Below are 27706 nucleotides of genomic sequence, written 5' to 3' on the forward strand. Positions count from 1 at the left end.
ACTTAACTACTTAGTGAAGTAACTTTTAACTACTTAGTGAAATAACTTATAACTACTTAGTGAAATAACTTATAACTACTTAGTGAAATAACTTATAACTACATATTAACTATACATACAAGACTTTTATCTTGATTTTCAATATTAGTTACACTTTCGTTATTACTAAAGCAACAGAAACACTGGCTGAAACATTATTTTCGTATGCCCTATTAATATGATGTTCCACTAGTCTTCCAATTTTTCCTAAAATATTAATTTTCCATTCAGTTATCAGGACTGTAGAAGGAATGGTTGTGAGGCACATAAAGTAACGAATGGAAAAAAGAAAACTGCAAATAACAACCTATGCAAATTCAGTTGAATATTATTATTATTATTATTATTATTATTATTATTATCTCAAGTTTCATAATTAGAAAAATAAAGCTTTTACAGTGTGTGTTTTTGTGTGTGAAGCTGTCTGTAAGTGGTTTTGTAGTATTTTTGATAGCCGTATTTCTCAGATTACTTGGTATTTAAAAGTCTACTAAGGATGGCAACAAGAAAATTTAATTTCTTCCCTTCAGATGATAATTTTAAAATTTACCTTAATTATTATCTATATTATATTAGTGGACAGCAAAAATTATACAAAGGATTGTTTTCCTCTTTCCAAGAACATAAACGTAAGAGTTTTGTAAACTAAACTAAACCCATTCATTAGATGCACTTTTGGTAAAGTATGGATCTGATCTAAGTAAAAATAGAATCCTTCACTACAACGGTTAAGCTCCATATGGACCAAAGAGTTGTGGCTTCTAAGAGTCACTACCAGTTGTTTGTTTGAATAGTTCTGTTAAACAGTAGTTTTGAAGGTTTTTTTGTGATGAGATACATGACAATAAGGAATATAAACTAAAACAAATTCATGAAGAAGATGCCATGCGGTATTCGACTGCAATGCGTCTCAAAGAAATGTTGAGTAAGGCAACTTAATTTGATGGTAACAGTTTTCTGAATTAAACAATATTAATGACAATCTTTGGTTATGTACATAGCGGGCATTGCAGTCATGCACTCAGTTAGAAGTCAGAGGATAAGCATGCACTTTTGCTCTCAACGTTAATTTCCACTAGCTTTATTCATTGCATCTCTACATTACTGGGTTAATTTCCAGTAATGCTAGCTTTATTCATTACATCTCTACGTTACTGGGTTAATTTCCAGTAACGCTAGCTTTATTCATTACATCTCTACGTTACTGGGTTAATTTCCAGTAACGCTAGCTTTATTCATTACATCTCTACATTACTGGGTTAATTTCCAGTAACACTAGCTTTATTCATTACATCTCTACATTACTGGGTTAATTTCCAGTAATGCTAGCTTTATTCATTACATCTCTTTGTTACTGGGTTAATTTCCAGTAACGCTAGCTTTATTCATTACATCTCTACATTACTGGGTTAATTTCCATTGATGCTAGCTTTATTCATTACATCTCTACATTACTGGGTTAATTTCCAGTAACGCTAGCTTTATTCATTACATCTCTACATTACTGGGTTAATTTCCAGTAACGCTAGCTTTATTCATTACATCTCTACGTTACTGGGTTAATTTCCAGTAACGCTAGCTCTATTCATTACATCTCTACATTACTGGGTTAATTTCCAGTAACGCTAGCTTTATTCATTATGTCTCTTCGTTACTGGGTTAATTTCCATTAATGCTAGCTTTATTCATTACATCTCTACATTACTGGGTTAATTTCCAGTAATGCTAGCTTTATTCATTACATCTCTACCTTACTGGGTTAATTTCCAGTAACGCTAGCTTTATTCATTACATCTCTACATTACTGGGTTAATTTCCAGTAACGCTAGCTTTATTCATTACATCTCTTCATTACTGGGTTAATTTCCATTAACGCTAGCTTTATTCATTGCATCTCTACATTACTGGGTTAATTTCCATTGATGCTAGCTTTATTCATTACATCTCTACATTACTGGGTTAATTTCCAGTAACGCTAGCTTTATTCATTACATCTCTACATTACTGGGTTAATTTCCAGTAACGCTAGCTTTATTCATTACGTCTCTTCGTTACTGGGTTAATTTCCATTAATGCTAGCTTTATTCATTACATCTCTACATTACTGGGTTAATTTCCAGTAATGCTAGCTTTATTCATTACATCTCTACCTTACTGGGTTAATTTCCAGTAACGCTAGCTTTATTCATTACATCTCTACATTACTGGGTTAATTTCCAGTAACGCTAGCTTTATTCATTACATCTCTTCGTTACTGGGTTAATTTCCATTAACGCTAGCTTTATTCATTGCATCTCTACATTACTGGGTTAATTTCCATTGATGCTAGCTTTATTCATTACATCTCTACATTACTGGGTTAATTTCCAGTAACGCTAGCTTTATTCATTACATCTCTACATTACTGAGTTAATTTCCAGTAATGCTAGCTTTATTCATTACATCTCTTCGTTACTGGGTTAATTTCCATTAACGCTAGCTTTATGCATTACATCTCTACATTACTGGGTTAATTTCCAGTAACGCTAGCTTTATTCATTACATAAGATGCATGTCCATTCCTCCATCACTGTAAAAACTGTCATTGTGATTTAAATTTACTGCAAGCATTGATTATTGCTAACAACCAGATCATGAATAGAGTGCTTGTAGTTATGTTTTCATACACACCAGTTTCTTTCGTTATCAACTTCAAGTCATTATTCATATTTTGGAAGTATCTAGCTCCAATGTATCTGCCATACTTTCTGCTGTTTTTTCTTTATAGACAGTGTTTCCACAGAACATATTTAATCTTCCGGGATGATCGTCTTCATGTCTCTAATACATGTATTTACATGGAATTATCAGTGAATTAATTAACGGCCAGTGTGGTTCAAATATGTACAGTGGTCCCCCTCTAATTATATGGACACCCTTTCTGCACCGGGAAAGTGGCCTTATAAAACGGGTGGCCTTTCCAGCGGGGGACTATATTTTTGACCTGTGGATGTATATGTGTATATAGCAGGAAAGGCACATATAACTTAAAGCAGTTAATATCTTCATTTAAAAGTAACATTAATTATTAAAATATTCCTGTCTTAAAAACAGTTATTTCAAGGTAACATAAATTAATAGTGTTTTATTCTTAGGTGTGGAATGTGAGTTGGATATTGTTGGTACATGCATTACAAAATCATTCAAAAACATTATTTAAATCTTGGTGCATACGTTGTTTTATATTTAAAATAAATCTTTTTCCATTTACTCCATTTTCCCACTGCTAGAGAATATTCTTCTCATTTTTTATGATCTTGTTTATTTGAGTCTTCCCAACTTTAAATCTTTCGGCAAGTGAACTTTTTCCATTGTCATCAAGTCAAATAACTTTTACTTTTCCTTCTAAAGCATTATTTCTTCATTTACATGATGACATGTTAAAGTTTTGTAATGGTTTATTCCTATGTTGCTAATTGTACAATACTGCAATTTAATTTTGCAGATGAAACTTTTGTAAATGGAAAACCTTGTTATAAAGGAAGTGATATATGTACTGTCACATGATTTTTCAGTCTTTGCCTGGTACCCTGTTTTGTTCAAATTTAGTTGTTTCTGTGTCTGTGTGTGTGTGTGTGTTGATTCACAAAATCTATTTTTAGCCTATATGACCATGTTATGATCTTCACAATTACATCAGTCATCATTGCCATTTTAAAAAACATCTGCTGTGCAAAGCCCAAAGCTCTATCATAACAATGCTGACTCCATTTCTATCTGACCTTGTTATGATCTTGGCAAATACGTCCGGTCGTAATCATCAGTTTAAACAAAAAACACTGTGGGAAGGCCAAAGCTCTATTAAAACATTGCTAACCCCATCTCTATCTTTCTATCTGACCATGTTATGATCATGACAATTATGTCCAGTCATAATCGGCAATTAAAAAAAATAACAACCCAAAATCCACTGTGTGAAGGCCAAAGCTCTATTAAAACATTGCTCTCCCCATTTCCTGCAAACGTCAGCGTTAATGATGTTAAGCCGATAAATCAGCCCTTCACCCGTGATGATATTGTCCATCATTATCAACACAGATTAGTGGGGTTGATTTATCACACTATAATGATATAATAATACTCTTAGTAGTACATGTACTTTAGCCAACACTTTTTTTCAGTAATGAAACCTGACATCCAGAAACAGACATCGGGAAAGATAATCGGATTACTTACCCTACCGTAATTAAATATTGGTTCTGGGCACATATTAATTATAAAATGTGGCCATTTGTGAGGGGTAAATTTTACATTTGTGCACTAATATGTTGACCGCGGTCGTGTTAGAGGGGTGGCCATTCTTGAGGGCTACTTTTGAACACAGACTCGTCAGTGCCAAGGGATTCTGGCTGCAAAGAGTGGGTGACCGCTGGTTGGGGGATGGAACATTCATGAGGGGGACCACTGTATACCTTATTCCTGTGTGCTGTATATAGAACTCAAAACGACATTGACACTTTTCAAATATGGAAGCTTGACTTCGATTATCTAAGTAAACCCAAATATTTGACAATACTTCATGTATCAGACAATTTTATTTTTATAAGGATTACATTTCCCAAGAGTTTTCTGGAATTTGTTATTTTTTTTCAATTTATTCATAAGTACTCCTTTAAAGTTCTACACAAGCCTGCTTAGTGAAGCTGTTAAGCTGTACAAGTCACATGAACAATATGCGAGACTTTTCTTTATTTCCTGCTTCCTGATTTGAAGCAATATTAGAAATAGGAAGTTATTAATAATTATTGACAACAATCCCCAGAATTATGCAATAAAAACTCAGTTGCTGCACTTGGAATTGGTTGTAGGATGGCAACTAATGATTTTCAAAAGGATAGCTTTATGATGTTGGAAATAAGGTAATCAGAGGTAACAATAAACTATAAATGGATGGCTGCTTACCTTGGTGGTCGTTGGCAAGAAATTTATGCCTGGGAAGCTCAGAGATGCAAAATATAGCCAAATTTCTTTGTGGTTTATTAATGTGTTTTTAGAAAAAGCTTATTGGCTTTGATAAAAATATTATAATCCTTCTACTTTGTTTCAGGTCCGTTTAGTACAGAAAAAAGACACTGGCCATATTTATGCGATGAAAATTTTACGAAAAGCAGACATGATAGAAAAAGAACAGGTATGTGCCATTTGAGACTCCAGTTTTCAAGGATATTTTGTTTTCTTTGTTCCCAACAATATTGACAGTTTCCAATGATTGCATTATCAGTCCGAGAAAAATATTAATGCCATATGCATCTTTACAGTTTTGCCCTTGAATTGTTGTTGATAGTGAAATCACCTCAAAGAGAAATATTGAATCCAGAATTATTTTATAAAATAAAAACTATTATATTGTAGTGTGTTGTATGCTGTTTATTGAAAAGACAAAAGAATGACTTAGTGATGCCAATACATTATTTGTAAACACTGTTCTCCAGTTCAGTTCAGGCTTTTTTCATTTTACATGCATGTGTTATTTTTGTATTTTTGTTTCTTTGTTTTTTATTCAGGTAGCTCATGTACGAGCAGAAAGAGACGTTCTTGTAGAAGCAGATCATCAGTGGGTTGTGAAAATGTATTATTCCTTTCAAGACGCTATGAACCTGTATCTCATAATGGAATTTCTTCCAGGAGGTAGGTCCTACAAGCATTCATATGAAAGCACCATTTTCTACACCAATGGATATCACTTGTCAGCCCAATAATATTTTCATTTATTGAGCATAATTCAGTGTTTAGGGTATTCCATCCACGCAAGGTATGTTTGTCAAGAAAGTTGCATCGTGTTCATATATAGACGTTTCCGTGCTCAATATTTTTTTGTTAGCAAAGTATAGCTAAAGCATGACAACAGGGTGCTAGCATAATTAGTATAAAAATAAACAAAGCTAGACTGTAGGGAGATAGCTTAATTAGTATAAAAATAAACAAAGCTAGACTGTAGGGAGATAGCATAATTAGTATAAAAATAAACAAAGCTAGGCCTTAGTGTGATAACATAATTAGTATAAAATATACAAAGCTAGAACATAGGATGATAAGATGATTAGTATAAAATATACAAAGCTAGACTGTAGGGAGATAGCATAATTAGTATAAAAATAAACAAAGCTAGGCCTTAGTGTGATAACATAATTAGTATAAAAATAGACAAAGCTAGAACATAGGGGTGATAAGATAATTAGTATAAAATATACAAAGCTAGACTGTAGGGAGATAGCATAATTAGTATAAAAATAAACAAAGCTAGGCCTTAGTGTGATAACATAATTAGTATGAAAATAGACAAAGCTAGAACATAGGGGTGATAAGATAATTAGTATAAAATATACAAAGCTAGACATTGGGGTAATAGTGTAAGTAGGCTAAAAGTTGACAAGTTCTAAACCATATGGTACATTGACTCTGAGTTGTTACATAACTAAGGAACTTAGCTGATGTGTCTTCTCAAGATGACTCTTATTACATCATCATTATGACATCATTTATTACCTCATTGTAATGTAATTCTTATTACAACATCATTATGACATCACTTATTACCTCATTATAATGTAATTCTTATTACATCATCATTATGACATCACTTATTACCTCATTGTAATGTAATTCTTGTTACATCATCATTATGACATCATTTATTACCTCATTGTGATGTAATTCTTATTACATCATCATTATGACATCATTTATTACCTCATAGTGATGTAATTCTTATTACATCATCATTATGACATCATTTATTACCTCATTGTAATGTAATTCTTATTACATCATTATGACATCACTTATTACCTCATTGTGATGTAATTCTTATTACATCATCATTATGACATCACTTATTACCTCATTGTAATGTAATTCTTATTACATAATCATTATAGCATCACTTATTACCTCATTGTAATGTAATTCTTTGAACTATGTTAGAACTCAAACATAAAATAGCATGATTGCAGCTTTTGTGTCATTGAGCATTGAAAAAATGTAAATGTTACACACCTTTCTTCATAGAAATAATAGTACAGTGAGCCCCAACCCCCCACCAACACCACAGTCATTAGAGCTCATCTTAACCGGACATACTGTTTTAGAATTCTTATGTGACCTCAGTAAATGTATCTAATGGCAAAATGATCAGCCATATGGATTATTCTGTATTCTGTGATCTTCAATCACGGCAATTTTGATGAATTGTTGAATATTCGATTATAGATGCTTCATGACGAAGTAATATTTTCCATTCTTTTTTTTAGTAATTATTACCTTTTTTGGAACTGATTTAATGTACTGTATATAGTTGCTTATAAGCCAAGTCATACAAGTAATCACAGGAATTGGAGGAGTTCCATTTTCTGAATGCTGCAAAAATTGCATAGGTTTAACTTTTTCATGTCAAAAAACCCTCGTCCATTCAGCATGAATACATCCTCCCACAGAGTGAGAATTACCAGTAAAATATGAGAATTACCAGTAAAACATGAGAATTACCAGTAAAACACAGTCCACTTGTGTGCTGCTCACTAACATGTGGAGAATAGTCATCTTTTTTCAAGGACACCACCTTATTGGTTGTGTTGTATGTAACACGATAAGAGAATAATTACTTGTTGCAAATTGAAAATCACTTTAAAATATTTCCTTCAACAATATTCTGTTTAGTGTTACATTTCATTTGTCTTGTCTTCTGTTTATGTGCCAGTAACCGCTGGCCCTTTTTGGAAAATATATCAGAGAAGCACCTCTTGCATTGGCACCATGTTTTATTTCACTCATTAAGGGTTAGGGTATGCTCATCTTATTTTTAAGATACAGTTGATTACAGGTATGTCTTGTGTGTTAATTTATAATGCAACATAGGCCCTACCTTGGCTTAATAGCTTGTTTAATACTGTACAAATAACCACCCTAGCTGTATTTAAAAAAAACAAAAACTTATTGTCCCAGTAAGCTTTGAATTGTGCTTCTGAAAGTTGACCAACAGATTTGCTCAGTCTCTTTGAATATTCGATCATGTCCATGCTAAACACGAAGTCACAATCACCGAAAGACTTGCTTAGCAATATTCACATGATCCTCGCTAGAACACCCAGGTTTTAAGTGAGTCATCTTTTATAACTACTGACAGACAGATACTGTTAAAATATTTCAAAGTTTATAAGGTCCCAGATTTCCTCTCTAAAATTCCTGTTTATCAGGTCCCTGTTTCCACTCTAAAATTCCTGTTTATAAGGTCCCAGATTTCCTCTCTAAAATTCCTGTTTATCAGGTCCCAGTTTCCACTCTAAAATTCCTGTTTATAAGGTCCTGGATTTCCTCTCTAAAATTCCTGTTTATAAGGTCCCAGATTTCCTCTCTAAAATTCCTGTTTATCAGGTCCCTGTTTCCACTCAAAAATTCCTGTTTATCAGGTCCCAGTTTAATTTCTGCTTCAATTGAGATTTTATTTTATTTTTCATTTAATGCTTTGGACAATATTAATATTTTTTTCACGGTAAAGATAGTGGAAAGGATGCAGATATCTTATTAGTTGCTAAAGATAATGCATGGAAACATTAATCATTGATGTATGTGGAATATTGTGAAAAAAATCAAAATTTTAAATGTTTTGTGAAATTGGGACCTATTACACACACACACACACAAACACACACAGGGTGATGCTTATGCAATCACAGTGATATCCTTAAAGACTGTTTCAGGAAATAATGATGTCATTCTGTGACATTATGCACGTTATGTGGAATTGGGCTACAGACTTGAGGTTTATAGTAATACTGATCCAAAGTGGCATTACTTTCCAAAACGTAAGTGTAGTACGTTGACAGTAATCCCGATGTCATCACTGGCATCATAAAAGAAATACCTATGTCATCACTGGCATCATAAAAATAATACCTATGTCATCACTGGCATCATAAAAATAATACCTATGTCATCACTGGCATCATAAAAATAATACCTATGTCATCACTGGCATCATAAAAATAATACCTATGTCTTGCTCTTTACAAGTTCAACAACAATTGTTCATCAGACATTCAATTTACAGAACTGTTGTCATAGATTTATATTTATGTAACACTCAAGTAAAACGAAATTTGTAAGACACTGTTTTATTTGTGTGCATTATCTAACACATTGAATTCAAATGGGGCAGAAATTTAATGAAAATTTTAGAAAAATAGATCTTGGTTTGATGCCTCAAAGTAGATCTCTTTTATTTGTTTATGATAAAATAAGCTCTTCACATCAACTTCATGCTGTTGAATCGTCGAAATTATTCAGATAGTAATAGTTTATCTATGATGTTCCATCCCTAAACTTAAAAAATTTATTTGACTACATTTTTTTCATCTTTTATCAGATTAAGTTATTTTTCTTTTGAAGTCATTCCTTTTAAATACTGCTTATCACAATATTGAGGTTTTTGTGAAACTTAATTCAAGCACCATAGAATCTTATAGTGGAACCAAAAGGACCAGATAAACATTATTATTATTATTATTATTATTATTATTATTATTATTTCATGGACTCTGCTTTGTGCAGTGGTCCTGTTCTGTGACATTACTATATGTTTTGCCAAAACGGGATATTACAGACTTGCAGTAATAGATTTTGGAAGTAGTTTAGCAAAAATGATGTCTTGTCACAATTTTGCTTGTGTTCACAAAACATTTCTCAGTTGCTACTTTAGACCTGGAAGAAAACGCAACAACCAAAAGATTTCATGAGATTTAATAACCATTTGGGAAAATTGCTGTGAAGCCATTTATTTTCTGGCTTGTAAATTTTAAAAATTTAGCAGTTACATTTTTGTTGTTACTTAAATTTATGGATTGGGAAAGTGGTTCTTATTTTCTAAGTAATCATTCTTCATTGGGTCTTAAAATTTATGCGTCAGCCATAAAATCCAAAGAAAAAATGGTTCCTAACAAATAAAAAATGAATTTACAGTCATTTCATTTTGGCTACTTCAAATTGTATATTGGCACGCGTTGCTGTAATATACCTCTTTTGCAATGTTTACTATGGCATGCATTTTAATGCATCAGCCAGAGATTGGTGATTGGCAGAAACTTCGAGTATATATACTCATAATTCTAGTCAACAGCAAGCAACAAAGCTCCTGATCTGCCATAGCATAATGCACCTGCAGATAATGGTCTATATTGTTTGTTTTTGTGATTACTCATAACAAACTGCAAAGACCCAGATCTGCTGGTGCATTATGCAACAGCAGATCTGGGTCTGTGCAGTTTGAAATTAGACTCGTGAGTATATACAGTAAAATATTTGATCAGGGTCAACATCCACTTCCTGGTTTTCATTACAGTAAGTGAAACATGTTATTTGTAAAATGCCTATGCAGATATTAAATTGATAATGCTACTGTTTGTTCATGTGTATGTTTGTGTTGTTTACAGGTGATATGATGACCCTCCTGATGAAGAAGGACACACTGACAGAAGAACAGACACAGTTCTATGTAGCAGAAACAGTACTAGCAATAGACTATATACACAATCTAGGATTCATACATAGAGATATCAAACCTGACAACCTTTTGCTTGACAACAGGGTATGTAGGTCTCTTGTTCTCCTATCCTACTTTCTGACATGGTCAGACCACTTCCAGCTGGCTGACTTGTAATTTGCATGTATAATTCTGTATTTTGGAATACTGACCATGTACCAAAATTATGAAAAAGGAATAGTTCCCCAAAAAGATCTACACAGCCTAGAATATTTGCTGACCTAACCATACTAAGGCCAAATAAAAAAAACTGTGGTTCTGGTATACTGAAAATGACCTTAGGGTATATAGGTCGGTACAAATTTTGTTTTGTTGGGGTGTTTTTGTGGTCTGGATGGATTTAAGTGGAGCATAAACTTGAGAAAAAACGCCATTTGCATATTGAACTTCAGTCATCATTTTATATCCCTTCTGTTAATGGTTTTTCTTTCCCATGAAAATGTTTGTCATATTTCCATAATTGTTTTTAGTTTACATAAAAAATTGTAAAGTTGGCAGTTAAAAACTGGGTGGGTCAGGTGACCAGAATCATGCAATTTTTTATTTGGCCTAGTGTAAAGAAATAAACTGGTATAACTGTTGTTTCAATAACACATAGTTCTGAGTAAAAAAGCAATAAATCACGAATGATTAATTGTACCTGTGTATTGTATTTCTAAAGTTGTTCAGTTTATGCATCTGCAGATAGTATTGTAAACCTCCCACAATCGGCATGTACTTTACTTAACCCATATTTAAAGTACAGTAATACTTTATAATTTAACCCCTTTATGGTATTGTAAACCTCCCACAATAGGCATGTACTTTATTTAACCCATATTTAAATTACAGTAATACTTTATAGTTTAACCCCTTTATGGTATTGTAAACCTCCCACAATAGGCACATTTTTAATTACAAGTCAGTTAACCCCTTTATAGTATTGTAAACCTCCCACAATAGGCATGTACTTTATTTAACCCATATTTAAAGTATAGTTACTGTAATACTTTATAGTTTAACCCCTTTATGGTATTGTAAACCTCCTGTAATAGGCACATATTTAATTACAAGTCACTTAACCCCTTTATGGTATTGTAAACCTCCTGTAATAGGCATATATTTAATTACAAGTCACTTAACCCCTTTATGGTATTGTAAACCTCCTGTAATAGGCACATATTTAATTACAAGTCACTTAACCCCTTTATGGTATTGTAAACCTCCTGTAATAGGCATATATTTTATTACAAGTCACTTAACCCCTTTATAGTATTGTAAACCTCTTGTAATAGGCACATTATTAATTTCAAGTCAGTTAACCCCTTTATGGTATTGTAAACCTAATGTAATAGGCATATATTTAATTACAAGTCACTTAACCCCTTTATAGCATTGTAAACCTCCTGTAATAGGCACATTATTAATTACAAGTCAATTAACCCCTTTATGGTATTGTAAACCTAATGTAATAGGCATATATTTAATTACAAGTCACTTAACCCCTTTATGGTAGTGTAAACCTCCTGTAATCGGCATATATTTAATTACAAGTCACTTAACCCCTTTATGGTATTGTAAACCTCCTGTAATATGCACATATTTAATTACAAGTCACTTAACCCCTTTATGGTATTGTAAACCTCCTGTAATAGGCATATATTTTATTACAAGTCACTTAACCCCTTTATAGTATTGTAAACCTCTTGTAATAGGCACATGATTAATTTCAAGTCAGTTAACCCCTTTATGGTGTTGTAAACCTAATGTAATAGGCATATATTTAATTACAAGTCACTTAACCCCTTTATAGTATTGTAAACCTCCTGTAATAGGCACATTATTAATTACAAGTCAATTAACCCCTTTATGGTATTGTAAACCTAATGTAATAGGCATATATTTAATTACAAGTCACTTAACCCCTTTATGGTATTGTAAACCTCTTGTAATAAGCACATTATTAATTTCAAGTCAGTTAACCCCTTTATGGTATTGTAAACCTAATGTAATAGGCATATATTTAATTACAAGTCACTTAACCCCTTTATAGTATTGTAAACCTCCTGTAATAGGCACATTATTAATTACAAGTCAATTAACCCCTTTATGGTATTGTAAACCTAATGTAATAGGCATATATTTAATTACAAGTCACTTAACCCCTTTATAGTATTGTAAACCTCCTGTAATAGTCACATTATTAATTACAAGTCAATTAACCCCTTTATAGTATTGTAAACCTAATGTAATAGGCACATTTTTAATTACAAGTCACTTAACCCCTTTATAGTATTGTAAACTTCCTGTAATAGGCACATTTTTAATTACAAGTCAGTTAACGCCTTTATAGTATTGTAAACCTAATGTAAAAGACATATATTTAATTACAAGTCACTTAACCCCTTTATAGTATTGTAAACCTCCTGTAATAGGCACATTATTAATTACAAGTCAGTTAACCCCTTTATGGTATTGTAAACCTAATGTAATAGGCATATATTTAATTACAAGTCAATTAACCCCTTTATAGTATTGTAAACTTCCTGTAATAGGCACATTTTTAATTACAAGTCAATTAACCCCTTTATAGTATTGTAAACCTAATGTAATAGGCATATATTTAATTACAAGTCAGTTAACCCCTTTATGGTATTGTAAACCTAATGTAATAGGCATATATTTAATTACAAGTCACTTAACCCCTTTATGGTACTGTAAACTTCCTGTAATAGGCACATTTTTAATTACAAGTCAGTTAACGCCTTTATGGTATTGTAAACCTAATGTAAAAGACATACATTTAATTACAAGTCACTTAACCCCTTTATAGTATTGTAAACCTCCTGTAATAGGCACATTTTTAATTACAAGTCAATTAACCCCTTTATGGTGGTGTAAACCTAATGTAATAGGCATATATTTAATTACAAGTCACTTAACCCCTTTATGGTATTGTAAACCTAATGTAAAAGACATACATTTAATTACAAGTCACTTAACCCCTTTATGGTATTGTAAACCTAATGTAATAGGCACATTTTTAATTACAAGTCAGTTAACCACTTTATAGTATTGTAAACCTCCTGTAATCGGCATATATTTAATTACAAGTCAGTTAATGCCTTTATAGTATTGTAAACCTAATGTAAAAGACATATTTAATTACAAGTCACTTAAGCCCTTTATAGTATTGTAAACCTCCTGTAACAGGCACATTTTTAATTACAAGTCAATTAACCCCATTATGGTAGTGTAAACCTAATGTAATAGGCATATATTTAATTACAAGTCAGTTAACACCTTTATAGTATTGTAAACCTCCTGTAATCGGCATATATTTAATTACAAGTCAATTAACGCCTTTATAGTATTGTAAACCTCCTGTAATCGGCATATATTTAATTACAAGTCAATTAATGCCTTTATAGTATTGTAAACCTAATGTAATAGGCATATATTTAATTACAAGTCAATTAACCCCTTTATGGTATTGTAAACCTAATGTTTTAGGCATATATTTAATTACGAGTCAGTTAACGCCTTTATAGTATTGTAAACCTCCTGTAATCGGCATATATTTAATTACAAGTCAATTAACGCCTTTATAGTATTGTAAACCTAATGTAAAAGACATATATTTAATTACAAGTCACTTAACCCCTTTTTGGTATTGTAAACCTAATGTAATAGGCATATATTTAATTACAAGTCAGTTAACCCCTTTATAGTATTGTAAACCTCCTGTAATAGGCATATATTTAATTACAAGTCAGTTGACCCCTTTTGATTGTTTTGGCAACTTTTGATTGTAGGATGCTTTTTTGTAGTACCATCCCCATAACTAATTAGATGGGTCTCTTGGCACATTATTGTTGAAAAACTTTACTGTTTGACATAAACTTTATAGTGATAATCCTTAGCAACAAGTCAAATGAGTGATACAAATGGAGAATATAAATGTATGCTGACCCATTTTTCATGGATACATTTAGAATAGGCCATGATGTATCTTCAAAATTGTTTAAAAAAGACCAATCCCTTGTATACTGTTTATCCTGTATTTGGAACTGCGTTGTTGATTGTGTTATCTTTTTTACGAGCTGAGTTTATTGTCATCTTTAAAGATTGACAGGTTCTTTCTGTGTGTTTCAGGGCCATATAAAATTATCTGATTTTGGTTTGTGTACTGGTTTGAAAAAGTCACATAGAACAGAATTCTACAAAGATCTCCACTTAGGAAAAACAGGAAATTTCAGTAAGTATACGCATTTTCAATTTATAGCTACACAATTCTGTGATAACCAATTGGTGTTTTTATCATAGACAAGGGATATTGTAACTGGTTCCATCCATCCATCCGTCTGTCTGTTACACTTTCATTTCCTGAGCACAAGTCCAAAACGATTTGGGATATTATTGTGAAATATGGTACGTAACTTAGACTAGTGTGACTCTTACTACTCACAATAATAATGCAGGTGAAATATATTTTGTTAGGTTTTGTTTATTTGTCAATCCATCTACTTATTAACCCCATGACATTTCCTGGTCAAAGATGTACCTCTAAAATTTGGTACTATATATAATTGAAGGGTTGCATCTTGACTCACGATTGTTAAGTCCTGCAAAAATTAAAAATTTGGCACACAGTTTTTAAATATTTTAATTACAGTCCAAAAATTTAGGATTGGTCAACAATTTTCATGAATCATGTGAGCATTATTTCCAAAAAATGTTGATATTTTACTTCTCTACAGTGTTTCTTGTCAACTGCCATTTTCTTGGTGGACACACCTTTCAAAAGTCTGTGGGGGGGGTGTTGCAACAAGTCATTGAAAGATAAAAAAAAAAAGTTACAACTAAACAAATGAAGATTGTAATACTCTATGTACATGCTTATAAGAAGAGTCCAACTGCAAACTGCACAGACCCAGATCTGCCATCACATATGGTAGATCTGGTTCTTTGCAATTTTTTAGGAGTAATGAGTAGAACAAACAACATAGACCCTTATCGGCAGTCACATTAAGCTACAGAGATCATGGTCTTTGTTGTTTGTCTTGACTTATAAGCCAATATATACAGTACTGGTAAAAGGTCACACATCCAAAAATGTCTAGTGACAGAAATGACACTTTGTCTTAGTGCCTTCAGTAATTAATGTTCTGATAATGGATAATTGATGACTGATTTTCCTGGAACACCTGGTCATGACCTATATTATTTACGCTAGACAAGATTAAATGACTTGGTGTTTACTGCCCTTGTAGTTTGTCTGTATATTTTACAATTGATTTATAAGAACTGTTAATACAGTACACATAAATTGACATTGGTTACCATCTGTGTCATATCTCATTACAAAATGATCTGTCACAGTGAACAGATGTATTTGATCAGTCTTTCATATTACATTCAACTCCATTCAATTGCTCTGTTTAACATAGGGTATTGAGATCTTCAAGGTGGTTGAATTGCGTTCTTTGTTCATTGGCTTTTCTTACATAATGTTATGTCAATAGTGGAAATAGATAAACTGATTTAATTTCTGCATAGAATGTCAAGTGACAAATCTTGACACCATATTTGCTCCCATAACAGTGTGTTATAGGTAGCATGTTCCTCATTTAGCTTGTATCATGCAGATTTGTTGTTGTTGTTGTTGTTTTAGGGTTTAATGCCATTTTTCAGCACACGATAGGCTATACATGGCGGCCAGTATTAATGGTGGAGGATGAATCCGGGAAAACCCCAGAAAGAACCACCAACCCACGAGAAGCTACTGGCAAGATTTCTCACATACCCACACTGGCTGAATCCAAGACTCAAACCCACGCAGAGGTAAGATGGCAGTGATCCATAACGGACAGCGCTTTAGACCACTCGGCCACTTGGGGCCCCATGCAGATTTGTAACATTTGATCTGGAATGAAAACTGCATTTTTTAGAGTTATTGTTTGTCTACATGATTTGATTAACGGCATTACAAACTGAAGTATAACTGATAAAATAGATATATTTGACGATAATAAATAAAAGTTCAAGTTTGATTACTTGTACAAATTGGTCAGTCATATAATTGGAGCATATAGTTCTACAGACAACAAAAGATCATGATTTTCCATGTCTGATGTACATTCAATCTCATGTAAGCTAGCTCTTTTCTCTGATGTACATTCAATCTCATGTGTCAGCTCTTTTGTCTGATGTACATTCAATCTCATGTAAGCCATCTCTTTTGTCTGATGTACATTCAATACATTACCTTCTGATGATGATTGTCTACTACCTGGGTTGGATAAATGAGGTAAATTATTACACCCTTCCAAAGGTGAAATACATTGCATGTAAGAACAGCATTCTGAGTGTTTGCAATCTACAACATAATAAAATGCACTTGACTTGGCTTGTATACATGATTTTAGGTCAAGTCAGGCTGCAAACAACAAAGATCCTGATCTGTTGTAGAATATTGCACCTGCAGATCAGGGTCAGTGTTGTTTGTTCTACTGATTACTCCTATCAAACTGCACTGTGCTGGCAGATCTGGGTCTGTGTTGTTTGTTCTACTGATTACTCCTATCAAACTGCACTGTGCTGGCAGATCTGGGTCTGTGTTGTTTGTTCTACTGATTACTCCTATCAAACTGCACTGTGCCGGCAGATCTGGGTATGTGTTGTTTGTTCTACTGATTACTCCCATCAAACTGCACTGTGCCGGCAGATCTGGGTCTGTGTTGTTTGCAGATGGACTTGGCGTGGGCTGGTATAAGCTTGATGTTCTAGCGCCATCCGTTTTCAGGGCTACTTGATTCTGCAGGTGAGTTGGTACACACTCCTTAGCGGATTCCAACTTCCATGGCCACAGTCCTGCTGTCTGTATCAACCAACCCCTTTTATGGTCAGTGACAAGACCCAATATCGGGTGCCTTAACCAGGCGTTTGGTTCAACGTGCAAGTTTTCTTTACCAAAAGTGGCCCACTTGGCACTCGCATTCTATGCCCGGCTCCAGTCGAGTGAGTCGGACTTCTTACCCTTTTAAAGTTTGAGAATAGTTTGTTATTGTTTCGTCCCCAAGCCCTCTAATCAGTCACATTACTGGATACTCTTGAAAAGTGCCTGTTATCCTGAGGGAAACTTCAGAGGGAACCATCTGCTATATACTTGCTTAAAGTCAAGTCAGATCGCAAACAACAAAGATCCGCACCGGCTCTAGCATAATGCACCTACAGACTAGTGTCTGTGTGGTTTTTTTTCTACCGAATATGCCTAATCAACTACACAGCAGATCTGGGTCAGTGCGGTTTGCAGTTGGGCTCATTTTATAAGGGAGTCTATATGGTAGCTTTATATGTCCAAGTTTTATTTGTATGACTATCAAGCGACTATGATAATGATTTTCTTATGACAGAATGAAGAAAGCTAAAAAAGTTTAGTAGATATATATACATGTACATTTGTTACCCTCTAATATTTTGTATGTGATCAGTCCAAACAAAAATGGTAATTATAGTACTTTAATTTTACAATGTTTTGAGGAGTTATGTAATTGTTGTACAAAAGAATGAGCTGAAAATTGGAATTAATAGTTTTTTCATTATTTGTATGTTTGAAAGAAGTAATAAAAAGTGTAGGAAAATTGGAGACATTACCTTAATCTTATGGTAATCTTGTGGTAATCATATGGTAATCTTATGGTAATCTTACCAACTTGACAGGATCAGATAGATGCTGGCTTGACGTCTAAGACATCATGGTAAGATTTAGTTCTTAAGCTGTGTTATCACTTTGAAATATAACACAAGAAGACTTCTTTTTTTAGCACATATAGTTAAGTTTATATAATCCTTTTAAACATTATGCTTTGAATGAAATGAGAAACTACTTCCATGACTCTGGTTTGTTTAGTCAGGGAGAGTCTATTGAAAAGGTGTCCTTTACCACAAGGTCATAGCATGGGTACGTGAGAAAGCCTGCCAGTAGCTTCACGTGGGTCGGTGGTTCTTCCCGGGGTTTTCCAGGGTTCTTCCTCCACCAATTATACTGGCCGCCATGTATAGCCTATCTTATGCTGAAAAATGGCGTTAAACCCTACAACAACAACAACAACAACAACAACAACCACAAGGTCAGGCATCAGGACTATTGAAAAGGTGTCCTTTACCACAAGGTCACAGGGGGCCCCAAGTGGCCGAGTGGTCTAAAGCACTCACCGTTACGGATCACTGCCATCTCACCTCTGTCTGCCTGAGTTTGAGTCTCGGATTCAGCTAATGTGGTTATGTGAGAAAGCTTCCCAGTAGCTTCTCGTGGGTCGGTGGTTCTTTCCAGAGTTCTTCCTCCACCATTTATACTGGCTGCCATGTATAGCCTATCTTGTGCTGAAAAATGGCATTAAACCCTACAACAACAACAACAACAACAACCACAAGGTCAGGCATCAGTAACTATTGAAATGGGTCCTTTACCACAAGGTCAAGCATCAGGGACTATTGAAACAGGTCCTTTACCACAAGGTCAGGCATCAGGGGCTTTTGAAAAAGGTCCTTTACCACAAGGTCATGCATCAGGGACTATTGAAATGAGTCCTTTATCACAAGGTCAAGCATCAGGGACTATTGAAATGGGTCCTTTACCACAAGGTCAAGCATCAGGGACTATTGAAACAGGTCCTTTATCACAAGGTCAGGCATCAGGGGCTTTTGAAAAAGATCCTTTACCACAAGGTCATGCATCAGGGACTATTGAAATGGGTCCTTTACCACAAGGTCAAGCATCAGGGACTATTGAAACAGGTCTTTTATCACAAGGTCCAGCATCAGGGACTTTTGAAAAAGGTCTTTCATCACAAGGTCAAGCAGCATCAGAGATCAAAATTATTTCAGTCCATTAACTTTGCTTATAGTCCATAATTAACATGGATATAACTATGGACAGTATAGATGCATATCTGCTATTGCATATTGCACTGTCTTATCATGGCTGACCTGTACTGTATTACAAACAGGTCTGGAACTACAGCATAAATCTGGAATTTAAAATAACTTGTAGTAATCTTGATGGTTCAGATGATAAACAGCTTATCTGGGAGCATTAGGTGCTCCAGGTGGAAGAAAGCCAGAAAACCTGCAGGAAAACACCTGCTTTGGATAACAAGTATTTAACTATGCAAGCAGATTTAAGGAATTGAACATGTGATATCAGAGATGCAAAATAGTTTTAACACAGCACGGACTCTCAAGGTAGAAGATGGTCATTTTAGTACATAGCAGCACTCAGTATACACACTGCTACCAAAATCAGCACTTTTCAGAAGAAGGAGATTCAGACCAATCATGTTGCAAAGGACATGGCATGATGTGCTTTCCTCGTCAGTCCAGTCATGTTGTAAAATACATGGCATGATGTGTTACCCTTGTCAGTCCAATCGTCCATCAATCTTTCCATAAAAAATGACTATTATCACAGTGAAACAAATTCAAAGAGCAACATCCAGATGGTATTATCACTGTGTATATTTGCTTATAAGATGATTCCAACCACAAACTGCACAGACCCAGACCTGCTGTCACATAATGTGCTGGCATATCTGAGTCTATGTTTGTTAGGAGTAATCAGTAGGAAAGAACCCATTGATCTGGGTCTGTTGATGCACAGGGTTTATATTGTTTGCAGTTGGATCTACATGTATCTTTTTAAGTGAGTATATATGGTACTTCTTGCAGTGTAACCAATTAACTTATAATTAACTTTGAAGTGAGTATATATGGTACTTCTTGCAGTGTAACCAATTAACTTATAATTAACTTTGAAGTGAGTATATATGGTACTTCTAGCAGTGTAACCAATTAACTTATAATTAACTTTTAAGTGAGTATATATGGTACTTCTTGCAGTGTAACCAATTAACTTATAATTAACTTTTAAGTGAGTATATATGGTACTTCTAGCAGTGTAACCAATTAACTTATAATTAACTTTGAAGTGAGTATTTATGGTACTTCTTGCAGTGTAACCAATTAACTTATAATTAACTTTGAAGAGAGTATATATTGGTACTTCTTGCAGTGTAACCAATTAACTTATAATTAACTTTGAAGTGAGTATTTATGGTACTTCTTGCAGTGTAACCAATTAACTTATAATTAACTTTGAAGTGAGTATATATGGTACTTCTTGCAGTGTAACCAATTAACTTATAATTATTTATTCATTACAGATTTAAATCCCATGGATTCCAAGAGGAGGATGGAGAGTTGGAAAAGAAACAGAAGGGCACTGGCAAGTTTATCTTTTTGACATTTTTTTAGAATAATCAGAATAATTTTTTCATTGTCTTTTAAATAATTTAAGATTTAATAATTAAAATAATTTTTCCATTGTCTTTGAAAATTATTGTTAGAATAGCTCATCAGAATCGTTTTCCAGCATCTTTGTAAATTTTATTCTTAATTGTTTCAACCTTGTAGTGAAGAAAGTGGAGAATGTTATATTTATCTAAATTACTGAAAACTAGAAGAACAAACATTTAAAAATATAAGTTGTTCAAGCCTGACGTTGTCATATCCCTGGGTTTGTAAACAAAATTGTGCTTGTAAACAATATGCTTGTTTTATTTTAACCAGTACCTACAAATACAGTTAATCATCTTGGAAATTATTTTGATAGCAGCAATAATTTACTTGTAGCTATTGCATTCACAACTTTAACTTTTTTGTTGAAAAACCTTGTCTGTTCATTATGAATACATCCTCCTACAGAATTGTAAGACATGACCCACTTGTGCATCTCACATGCTTAGTGTAGAACATCTTTTTCAAGTTTGCTGTGTTAATAGATGTGTGTTACATCTGTGACCAAGAATATTTTGAATGTTTGCTTGTGCTTCAAATCATTTTTGTCTTCCTGGAATAAATGTTATCTTAGTTTTACATGTAACCTTTCTGTGTGCTGTTTTATGTTTGTAAACTCCACTCCCTTTCATTAACTGGTTTGTTAAGGGATCTCTTAGATTACCAGATTGTATCCCACTCTTTGGGGTCAGCGTACACTCCTCATAGTTTAAACAATACATCTGGTCACAGGTAAGTCTACTGTGTTATGCAACATAGGCCCTAGCTCATTTAATATGAATTTGTAATGCATTTAATTGAATAATGGATTAAACGTCAATTCATTGTTTTCTCTATTTAATTGTATTTTAATATGCCAGGTGGATAATCTTCTGTGATTGGTGCAGTAGGAAACATGGATCATATGTGTCACTCTACAACGTTCATTGCTGATTTTCTTTTTCTTCCTTTTTGAGAAAAACATGTTCTGTATGCACTATCAATGGCTGTAGAGCTATGTCATTTCCAACATACATCAGCTATCTCTGGGCACAATAGTCAGTTCAGATTGGCTGTAGAGCTATGTCATTTCCAACATACATCAGCTATCTCTGGGCACAATAGTCAGTTCAGATTGGCTGTAGAGCTATGTCATTTCCAACATACATCAGCTATCTCTGGGCACAATAGTCAGTTCAGATTGGCTGTAGAGCTATGTCATTTCCAACATACATCAGCTATCTCTGGGCACAATAGTCAGTTCAGATTGGCTGTAGAGCTATGTCATTTCCAACATACATCAGCTATCTCTGGGCACAATAGTCAGTTCAGATTGGCTGTAGAGCTATGTCATTTCCAACATACATCAGCTATCTCTGGGCACAATAGTCAGTTCAGATTGGCTGTAGAGCTATGTCATTTCCAACATACATCAGCTATCTCTGGGCACAATAGTCAGTTCAGATTGGCTGTAGAGCTATGTCATTTCCAACATACATCAGCTATCTCTGGGCACAATAGTCAGTTCAGATTGGCTGTAGAGCTATGTCATTTCCAACATACATCAGCTATCTCTGGGCACAGTAGTCAGTTCAGATTGGCTGTAGAGCTATGTCATTTCCAACATACATCAGCTATCTCTGGGCACAATAGTCAGTTCAGATTGGCTGTAGAGCTATGTCATTTCCAACATACATCAGCTATCTCTGGGCACAATAGTCAGTTCAGATTGGCTGTAGAGCTATGTCATTTCCAACATACATCAGCTATCTCTGGGCACAATAGTCAGTTCAGATTGGCTGTAGAGCTATGTCATTTCCAACATACATCAGCTATCTCTGGGCACAATAGTCAGTTCAGATTGGCTGTAGAGCTATGTCATTTCCAACATACATCAGCTATCTCTGGGCACAATAGTCAGTTCAGATTGGCTGTAGAGCTATGTCATTTCCAACATACATCAGCTATCTCTGGGCACAATAGTCAGTTCAGATTGGCTGTAGAGCTATGTCATTTCCAACATACATCAGCTATCTCTGGGCACAATAGTCAGTTCAGATTGGCTGTAGAGCTATGTCATTTCCAACATACATCAGCTATCTCTGGGCACAATAGTCAGTTCAGATTGGCTGTAGAGCTATGTCATTTCCAACATACATCAGCTATCTCTGGGCACAATAGTCAGTTCAGATTGGCTGTAGAGCTATGTCATTTCCAACATACATCAGCTATCTCTGGGCACAATAGTCAGTTCAGATTGGCTGTAGAGCTATGTCATTTCCAACATACATCAGCTATCTCTGGGCACAATAGTCAGTTCAGATTGGCTGTAGAGCTATGTCATTTCCAACATACATCAGCTATCTCTGGGCACAATAGTCAGTTCAGATTGGCTGTAGAGCTATGTCATTTCCAACATACATCAGCTATCTCTGGGCACAATAGTCAGTTCAGATTGGCTGTAGAGCTATGTCATTTCCAACATACATCAGCTATCTCTGGGCACAATAGTCAGTTCAGATTGGCTGTAGAGCTATGTCATTTCCAACATACATCAGCTATCTCTGGGCACAATAGTCAGTTCAGATTGGCTGTAGAGCTATGTCATTTCCAACATACATCAGCTATCTCTGGGCACAATAGTCAGTTCAGATTGGCTGTAGAGCTATGTCATTTCCAACATACATCAGCTATCTCTGGGCACAATAGTCAGTTCAGATTTGCACGTCTCATTAAGTAATTAAGTAATTTGAACTGCAGCTCTGTCTCTCACTCTCTTACCTGCAGATAGAATCTGTCTTGTGTTATATGGTCTTTATTATCTCAGTATGTCACTCCTTGTGTTATATGGTCTTTATTATCTCATTATGTCAGTCCTTGTGTTATATGGTCTTTATTATCTCATCTTGTCAGTCCTTGTGTTATATAGTCTTTGTTATCTCATCATATCAGTCCTTATGTTATATGGTCTTTATTATCTCAGCATGTCACTCCTTGTGTTATATGGTCTTTATTATCTCATTATGTCAGTCCTTGTGTTATATGGTCTTTATTATCTCATCATGTCAGTCCTTGTGTTATATGGTCTATATTATCTCATCTTGTCAGTCCTTGTGTTATAGTCTTTGTTATCTCATCATGTCAGTCCTTGTGTTATATGGTCTTTGTTATCTCATCATGTCAGTCCTTGTGTTATATGATCTTTATTATCTCATCATGTCAGTCCTTGTGTTATATGGTCTTTGTTATCTTATCATGTCATTCCTTGTGTTATATGGTCTTTATTATCTCATCATGTCAGTCCTTGTGTTATATGGTCTTTATTATCTCATCACGTCAGTCCTTATGTTATATGGTCTTTATTATCTCATCATGTCAGTCCTTGTGTTATATGGTCTTTATTTTCTCATCATGTCATTCCTGGTGTTATATGGTCTTCATTATCTCATCGTGTCAGTCCTTGTGTTATATGGTCTTTATTTATCTAATCATGTCAGTCCTTGTGTTATATGGTCTTTATTATCTCATCATATCAGTCCTTTCACAGTCAGTTGTTGCCTTTCATACAGTCCTTATTTATAGCACAGCATTCTCAGCCTTGGAAGACACAGCTGGATTATATTTGTGGTAGTCATCTTATCACTTGTCATTACAGGATTTAGGTTTTCTCTCGAGTCTGTCAGAATATTCCTCAGAATAGAAAATATCATTCAGTGCCTGCATTGGAATATGGTAATATTAGTACAGCTCAACCGAGTCCACCAAGAAGTTTAAATTGTTTCCTGCCTGTGGGCAGATTCGGTTGCTGACTGTATGCCAGAATTGCCCAAGATTGGTGCTATTTTAATTTTAATTTGTGAAGTTCTTCATTAAAATTGACTTAGCAGTAATGGCAGAATGCATATTCATGTCCTTTTGAAGACGTTTCCAATCACTAAAGTTCTGTTTCCATCCATTGTTGCATTTCATATGATATTTCCATTTAGATTTTGGCATCTTGGGAGATTTTGTCATACTTAGATATCCCAACAGACTTTATTTGAATACAATAGCCAAATGGTCTGTTTATGTGACTTGAGCTTTCAGGTCAGGGCCTGGCATACATACAATAGCCAAATGGTCTGTTTATGTGACTTGAGCTTTCAGGTCAAGGCCTGGCATACATACAATAGCCAAATAGTCTGTTCATGTGACTTGAGTGTTCAGGTCAGGGCCTGGCATACATACAATAGCCAAATGGTCTGTTTATGTGACTTGAGCTTTCAGGTCAGGGCCTGACAAAGTATGGCCCATGGGCTGGATCTGGTCAATGACCTGGTTTTATCCATTAGTTTAGTTCATAGGGTGTGGCTTTAAAAATCACTTTTCCAGCCTTCACCCTGGAAGAAGTTGCCTATACCTGTCTTAAGTAATGTCTGATCCAGCCATTAACTCATTTGGCCCCAGCACTGTTTTCAGTATCTCTGCTGCTGTGCCTCAGAAGCACAAAGCTGTGTCTAGCTGCTTGTGCCCCATAGTTTTTACCTGTTTGAAAACATCGTGCACATGCATTCAGTCTTACCCTAATTTCTCTTCTTATATCCAAAAATAATCCATGAAATTTTCACCATTTATTTCAAATGAATTTGTCGACACATTGATGTAATTTTTTCCCTATTTGTCGAAGTCTTTCACAACTTATTTATACAGTATTTACAAAATTATGTGCAACGTTTATCCGCAAGAACTCCATCATCATCGCTGTCAGCATCATCATCTTCGGATGATTCAGTCTCAGAAACTTCTATGTCTAAATCTAAATCTCACAAAATATCCAACTGCTGAACATATCTTTCCTCAGCTTGCTCAATATTTTCAAAATCAAACCCAAGAAACTCCACATTTTTGCTCTCATCAAAAATCACTCTTCCATCCGCCATCATTTACGATTTTTTATGAACAGAACACGTGTAGTTAAACCGCTCTCAAACTTTAGCCCATGGCTTCTGAACAATTCAAATTCCCATAAATGAAAGTAAAATTATTTCTTATTGGTTTGATAGTTGTTTACTTCTTGGAATAAACCATTTCTAACCAATCAAAGACGTTGTATCTAACACACATTCATCATGCCAGGAGACGAGATCGGCCATTGAATGCAGTAAACAGGTCACGACTACAGGCGGGATCGGCCAATGAATGCAGAAACCGGATCACGCCTACAGACGGAATCGGGGCCGAATGAGTTAATATATGATCATATTCGATCCTTTCTGAATTATTTATGATCACACATTGTATAATCGATCTTAGCAAATAAAGCCAAAACCAACTCTGCAGAAAGAATCCAAACCATTCATGTAGAAAGAATCCAAATGATGCTAATTGTATTATGCTGCTTAAGATTTTTAGCGAAATAATCCATTGAGATCTTTAATCCTTTTGAACTATAGATCACGCATGTATAAGGCAGTGATTATTTTTAGGACTATGCCCATCAAATTAGCAATTAAAGTGTCATTCTTGCCAGTTCAGCAACATGATCAGAGGAAGTCTCGAATTAGCAATTAAAGTGTCGTGTTTGCCAGTTCAGCCACATGATCAGAGGAAGTCTTGAATTAGCAATTAAAGTGTCGTGTTTGCCAGTTCAGCCTCATGATCAGAGGAAGTCTTGAATTAGCAATTAAAGTGTCGTGCTTGCCAGTTCAGTCACATGATCAGAGGAAGTCTGGAATTAGCAATTAAAGTGTCATGCTTGCCAGTTCAGCCATATGATCAGAGAGGGTATCGAATTAGCAATTAAAGTGTCATGCTTGCCAGTTCAGTCACATGATCAGAGGAAGTCTTTAAAACAAATACACTGTGAGAAGCAAGGTGTGGAAAAACAAAATAATTCTGAGTACGCCAGAGATTGAAGTGACTGATAGGAGGAATGGGGAAATGCTAATCTTTATGGAAGAAAAAGCATTTGGCAGGGAGGTTCACATGTATTCATATGTATTAATGTGGAATTGGAAAATTGCTCCAAAAGGATCATGCTTTGCAGTAATGAGGCTGTCCAAAGTTACTACCCATTATTATTAGTGTGACTTTCCTATCAACACAAGTACATACATATTGGTTATTTTTCTCACATTTCTGGGTAAATGGCATAGATTTTATACAAAAGTAGAGCCCCTTGGGTATAGTTAAAGCAGTGAAAGGACAAAGTATTCAATTAAATTTTTGCATCTTTAGAAAGAGCATATAAGATTCAAATGCAGCTAGATGACATGAATTCTGAAATTAAATCAATAGACAGAAACAGAAGACACATCATATTTGTGATGACATCATGTAAACAAGTGGCAGTGTAGTAATCAAATGCGATTTTGTTGTTACTGTGAATAACAAGTCATATTGACAAGAGGGGGGTATATTTTCACACCAAAAATACCAGAAAATCCATTTTTGTGTTGATAGTTTCAAATAAAGGACTGGAGTTTTAATTTTTGAATATATGTATATATATATATAGGAATGTTGTCCTGCAGTACAGTAATTTTGTGTCTGTTGTTTTCAGGCTTATTCCACAGTGGGCACCCCAGACTACATAGCTCCAGAAGTTTTCATGCAAACAGGTTACAACAGCTCATGTGACTTCTGGTCACTGGGAGTCATCATGTATGAAATGCTCATAGGTCAGTCTTGAAACATAGCTTTTTGAGTGGTATAATCATTTTTAATATTAGCATTTATGAATTAAATAAATAAAATGTTCAAAACCTTATTGACATGCACACATTTCAGGAAAAGGCTAAA

The 27706-nt window shown here is 34.5% G+C and overlaps 1 protein-coding gene across 2 annotated transcripts in view; it reads left to right on the forward strand.

Moving 5' to 3' along the window:
* Positions 1-27706, forward strand: part of LOC149784851 (serine/threonine-protein kinase tricornered-like) — a 163849-nt gene that overhangs the window by 108745 nt on the left and 27398 nt on the right. For both annotated transcript variants that reach the window (XM_089978419.1, XM_089978420.1), the window contains exons 5-10: positions 5126-5209; positions 5583-5706; positions 10503-10657; positions 14747-14849; positions 20815-20876; positions 27468-27585. In XM_089978419.1, the coding sequence (XP_089834545.1) occupies positions 5126-5209; positions 5583-5706; positions 10503-10657; positions 14747-14849; positions 20815-20876; positions 27468-27585 (646 nt within the window). The remainder of the gene's footprint in view (positions 1-5125; positions 5210-5582; positions 5707-10502; positions 10658-14746; positions 14850-20814; positions 20877-27467; positions 27586-27706) is intronic.

The sequence above is a fragment of the Sinohyriopsis cumingii genome, chromosome 13, assembly GCF_028554795.1.
Source record: "Sinohyriopsis cumingii isolate HCF-2022 chromosome 13, ASM2855479v2, whole genome shotgun sequence".
Taxonomy (NCBI): domain Eukaryota; kingdom Metazoa; phylum Mollusca; class Bivalvia; order Unionida; family Unionidae; genus Sinohyriopsis; species Sinohyriopsis cumingii.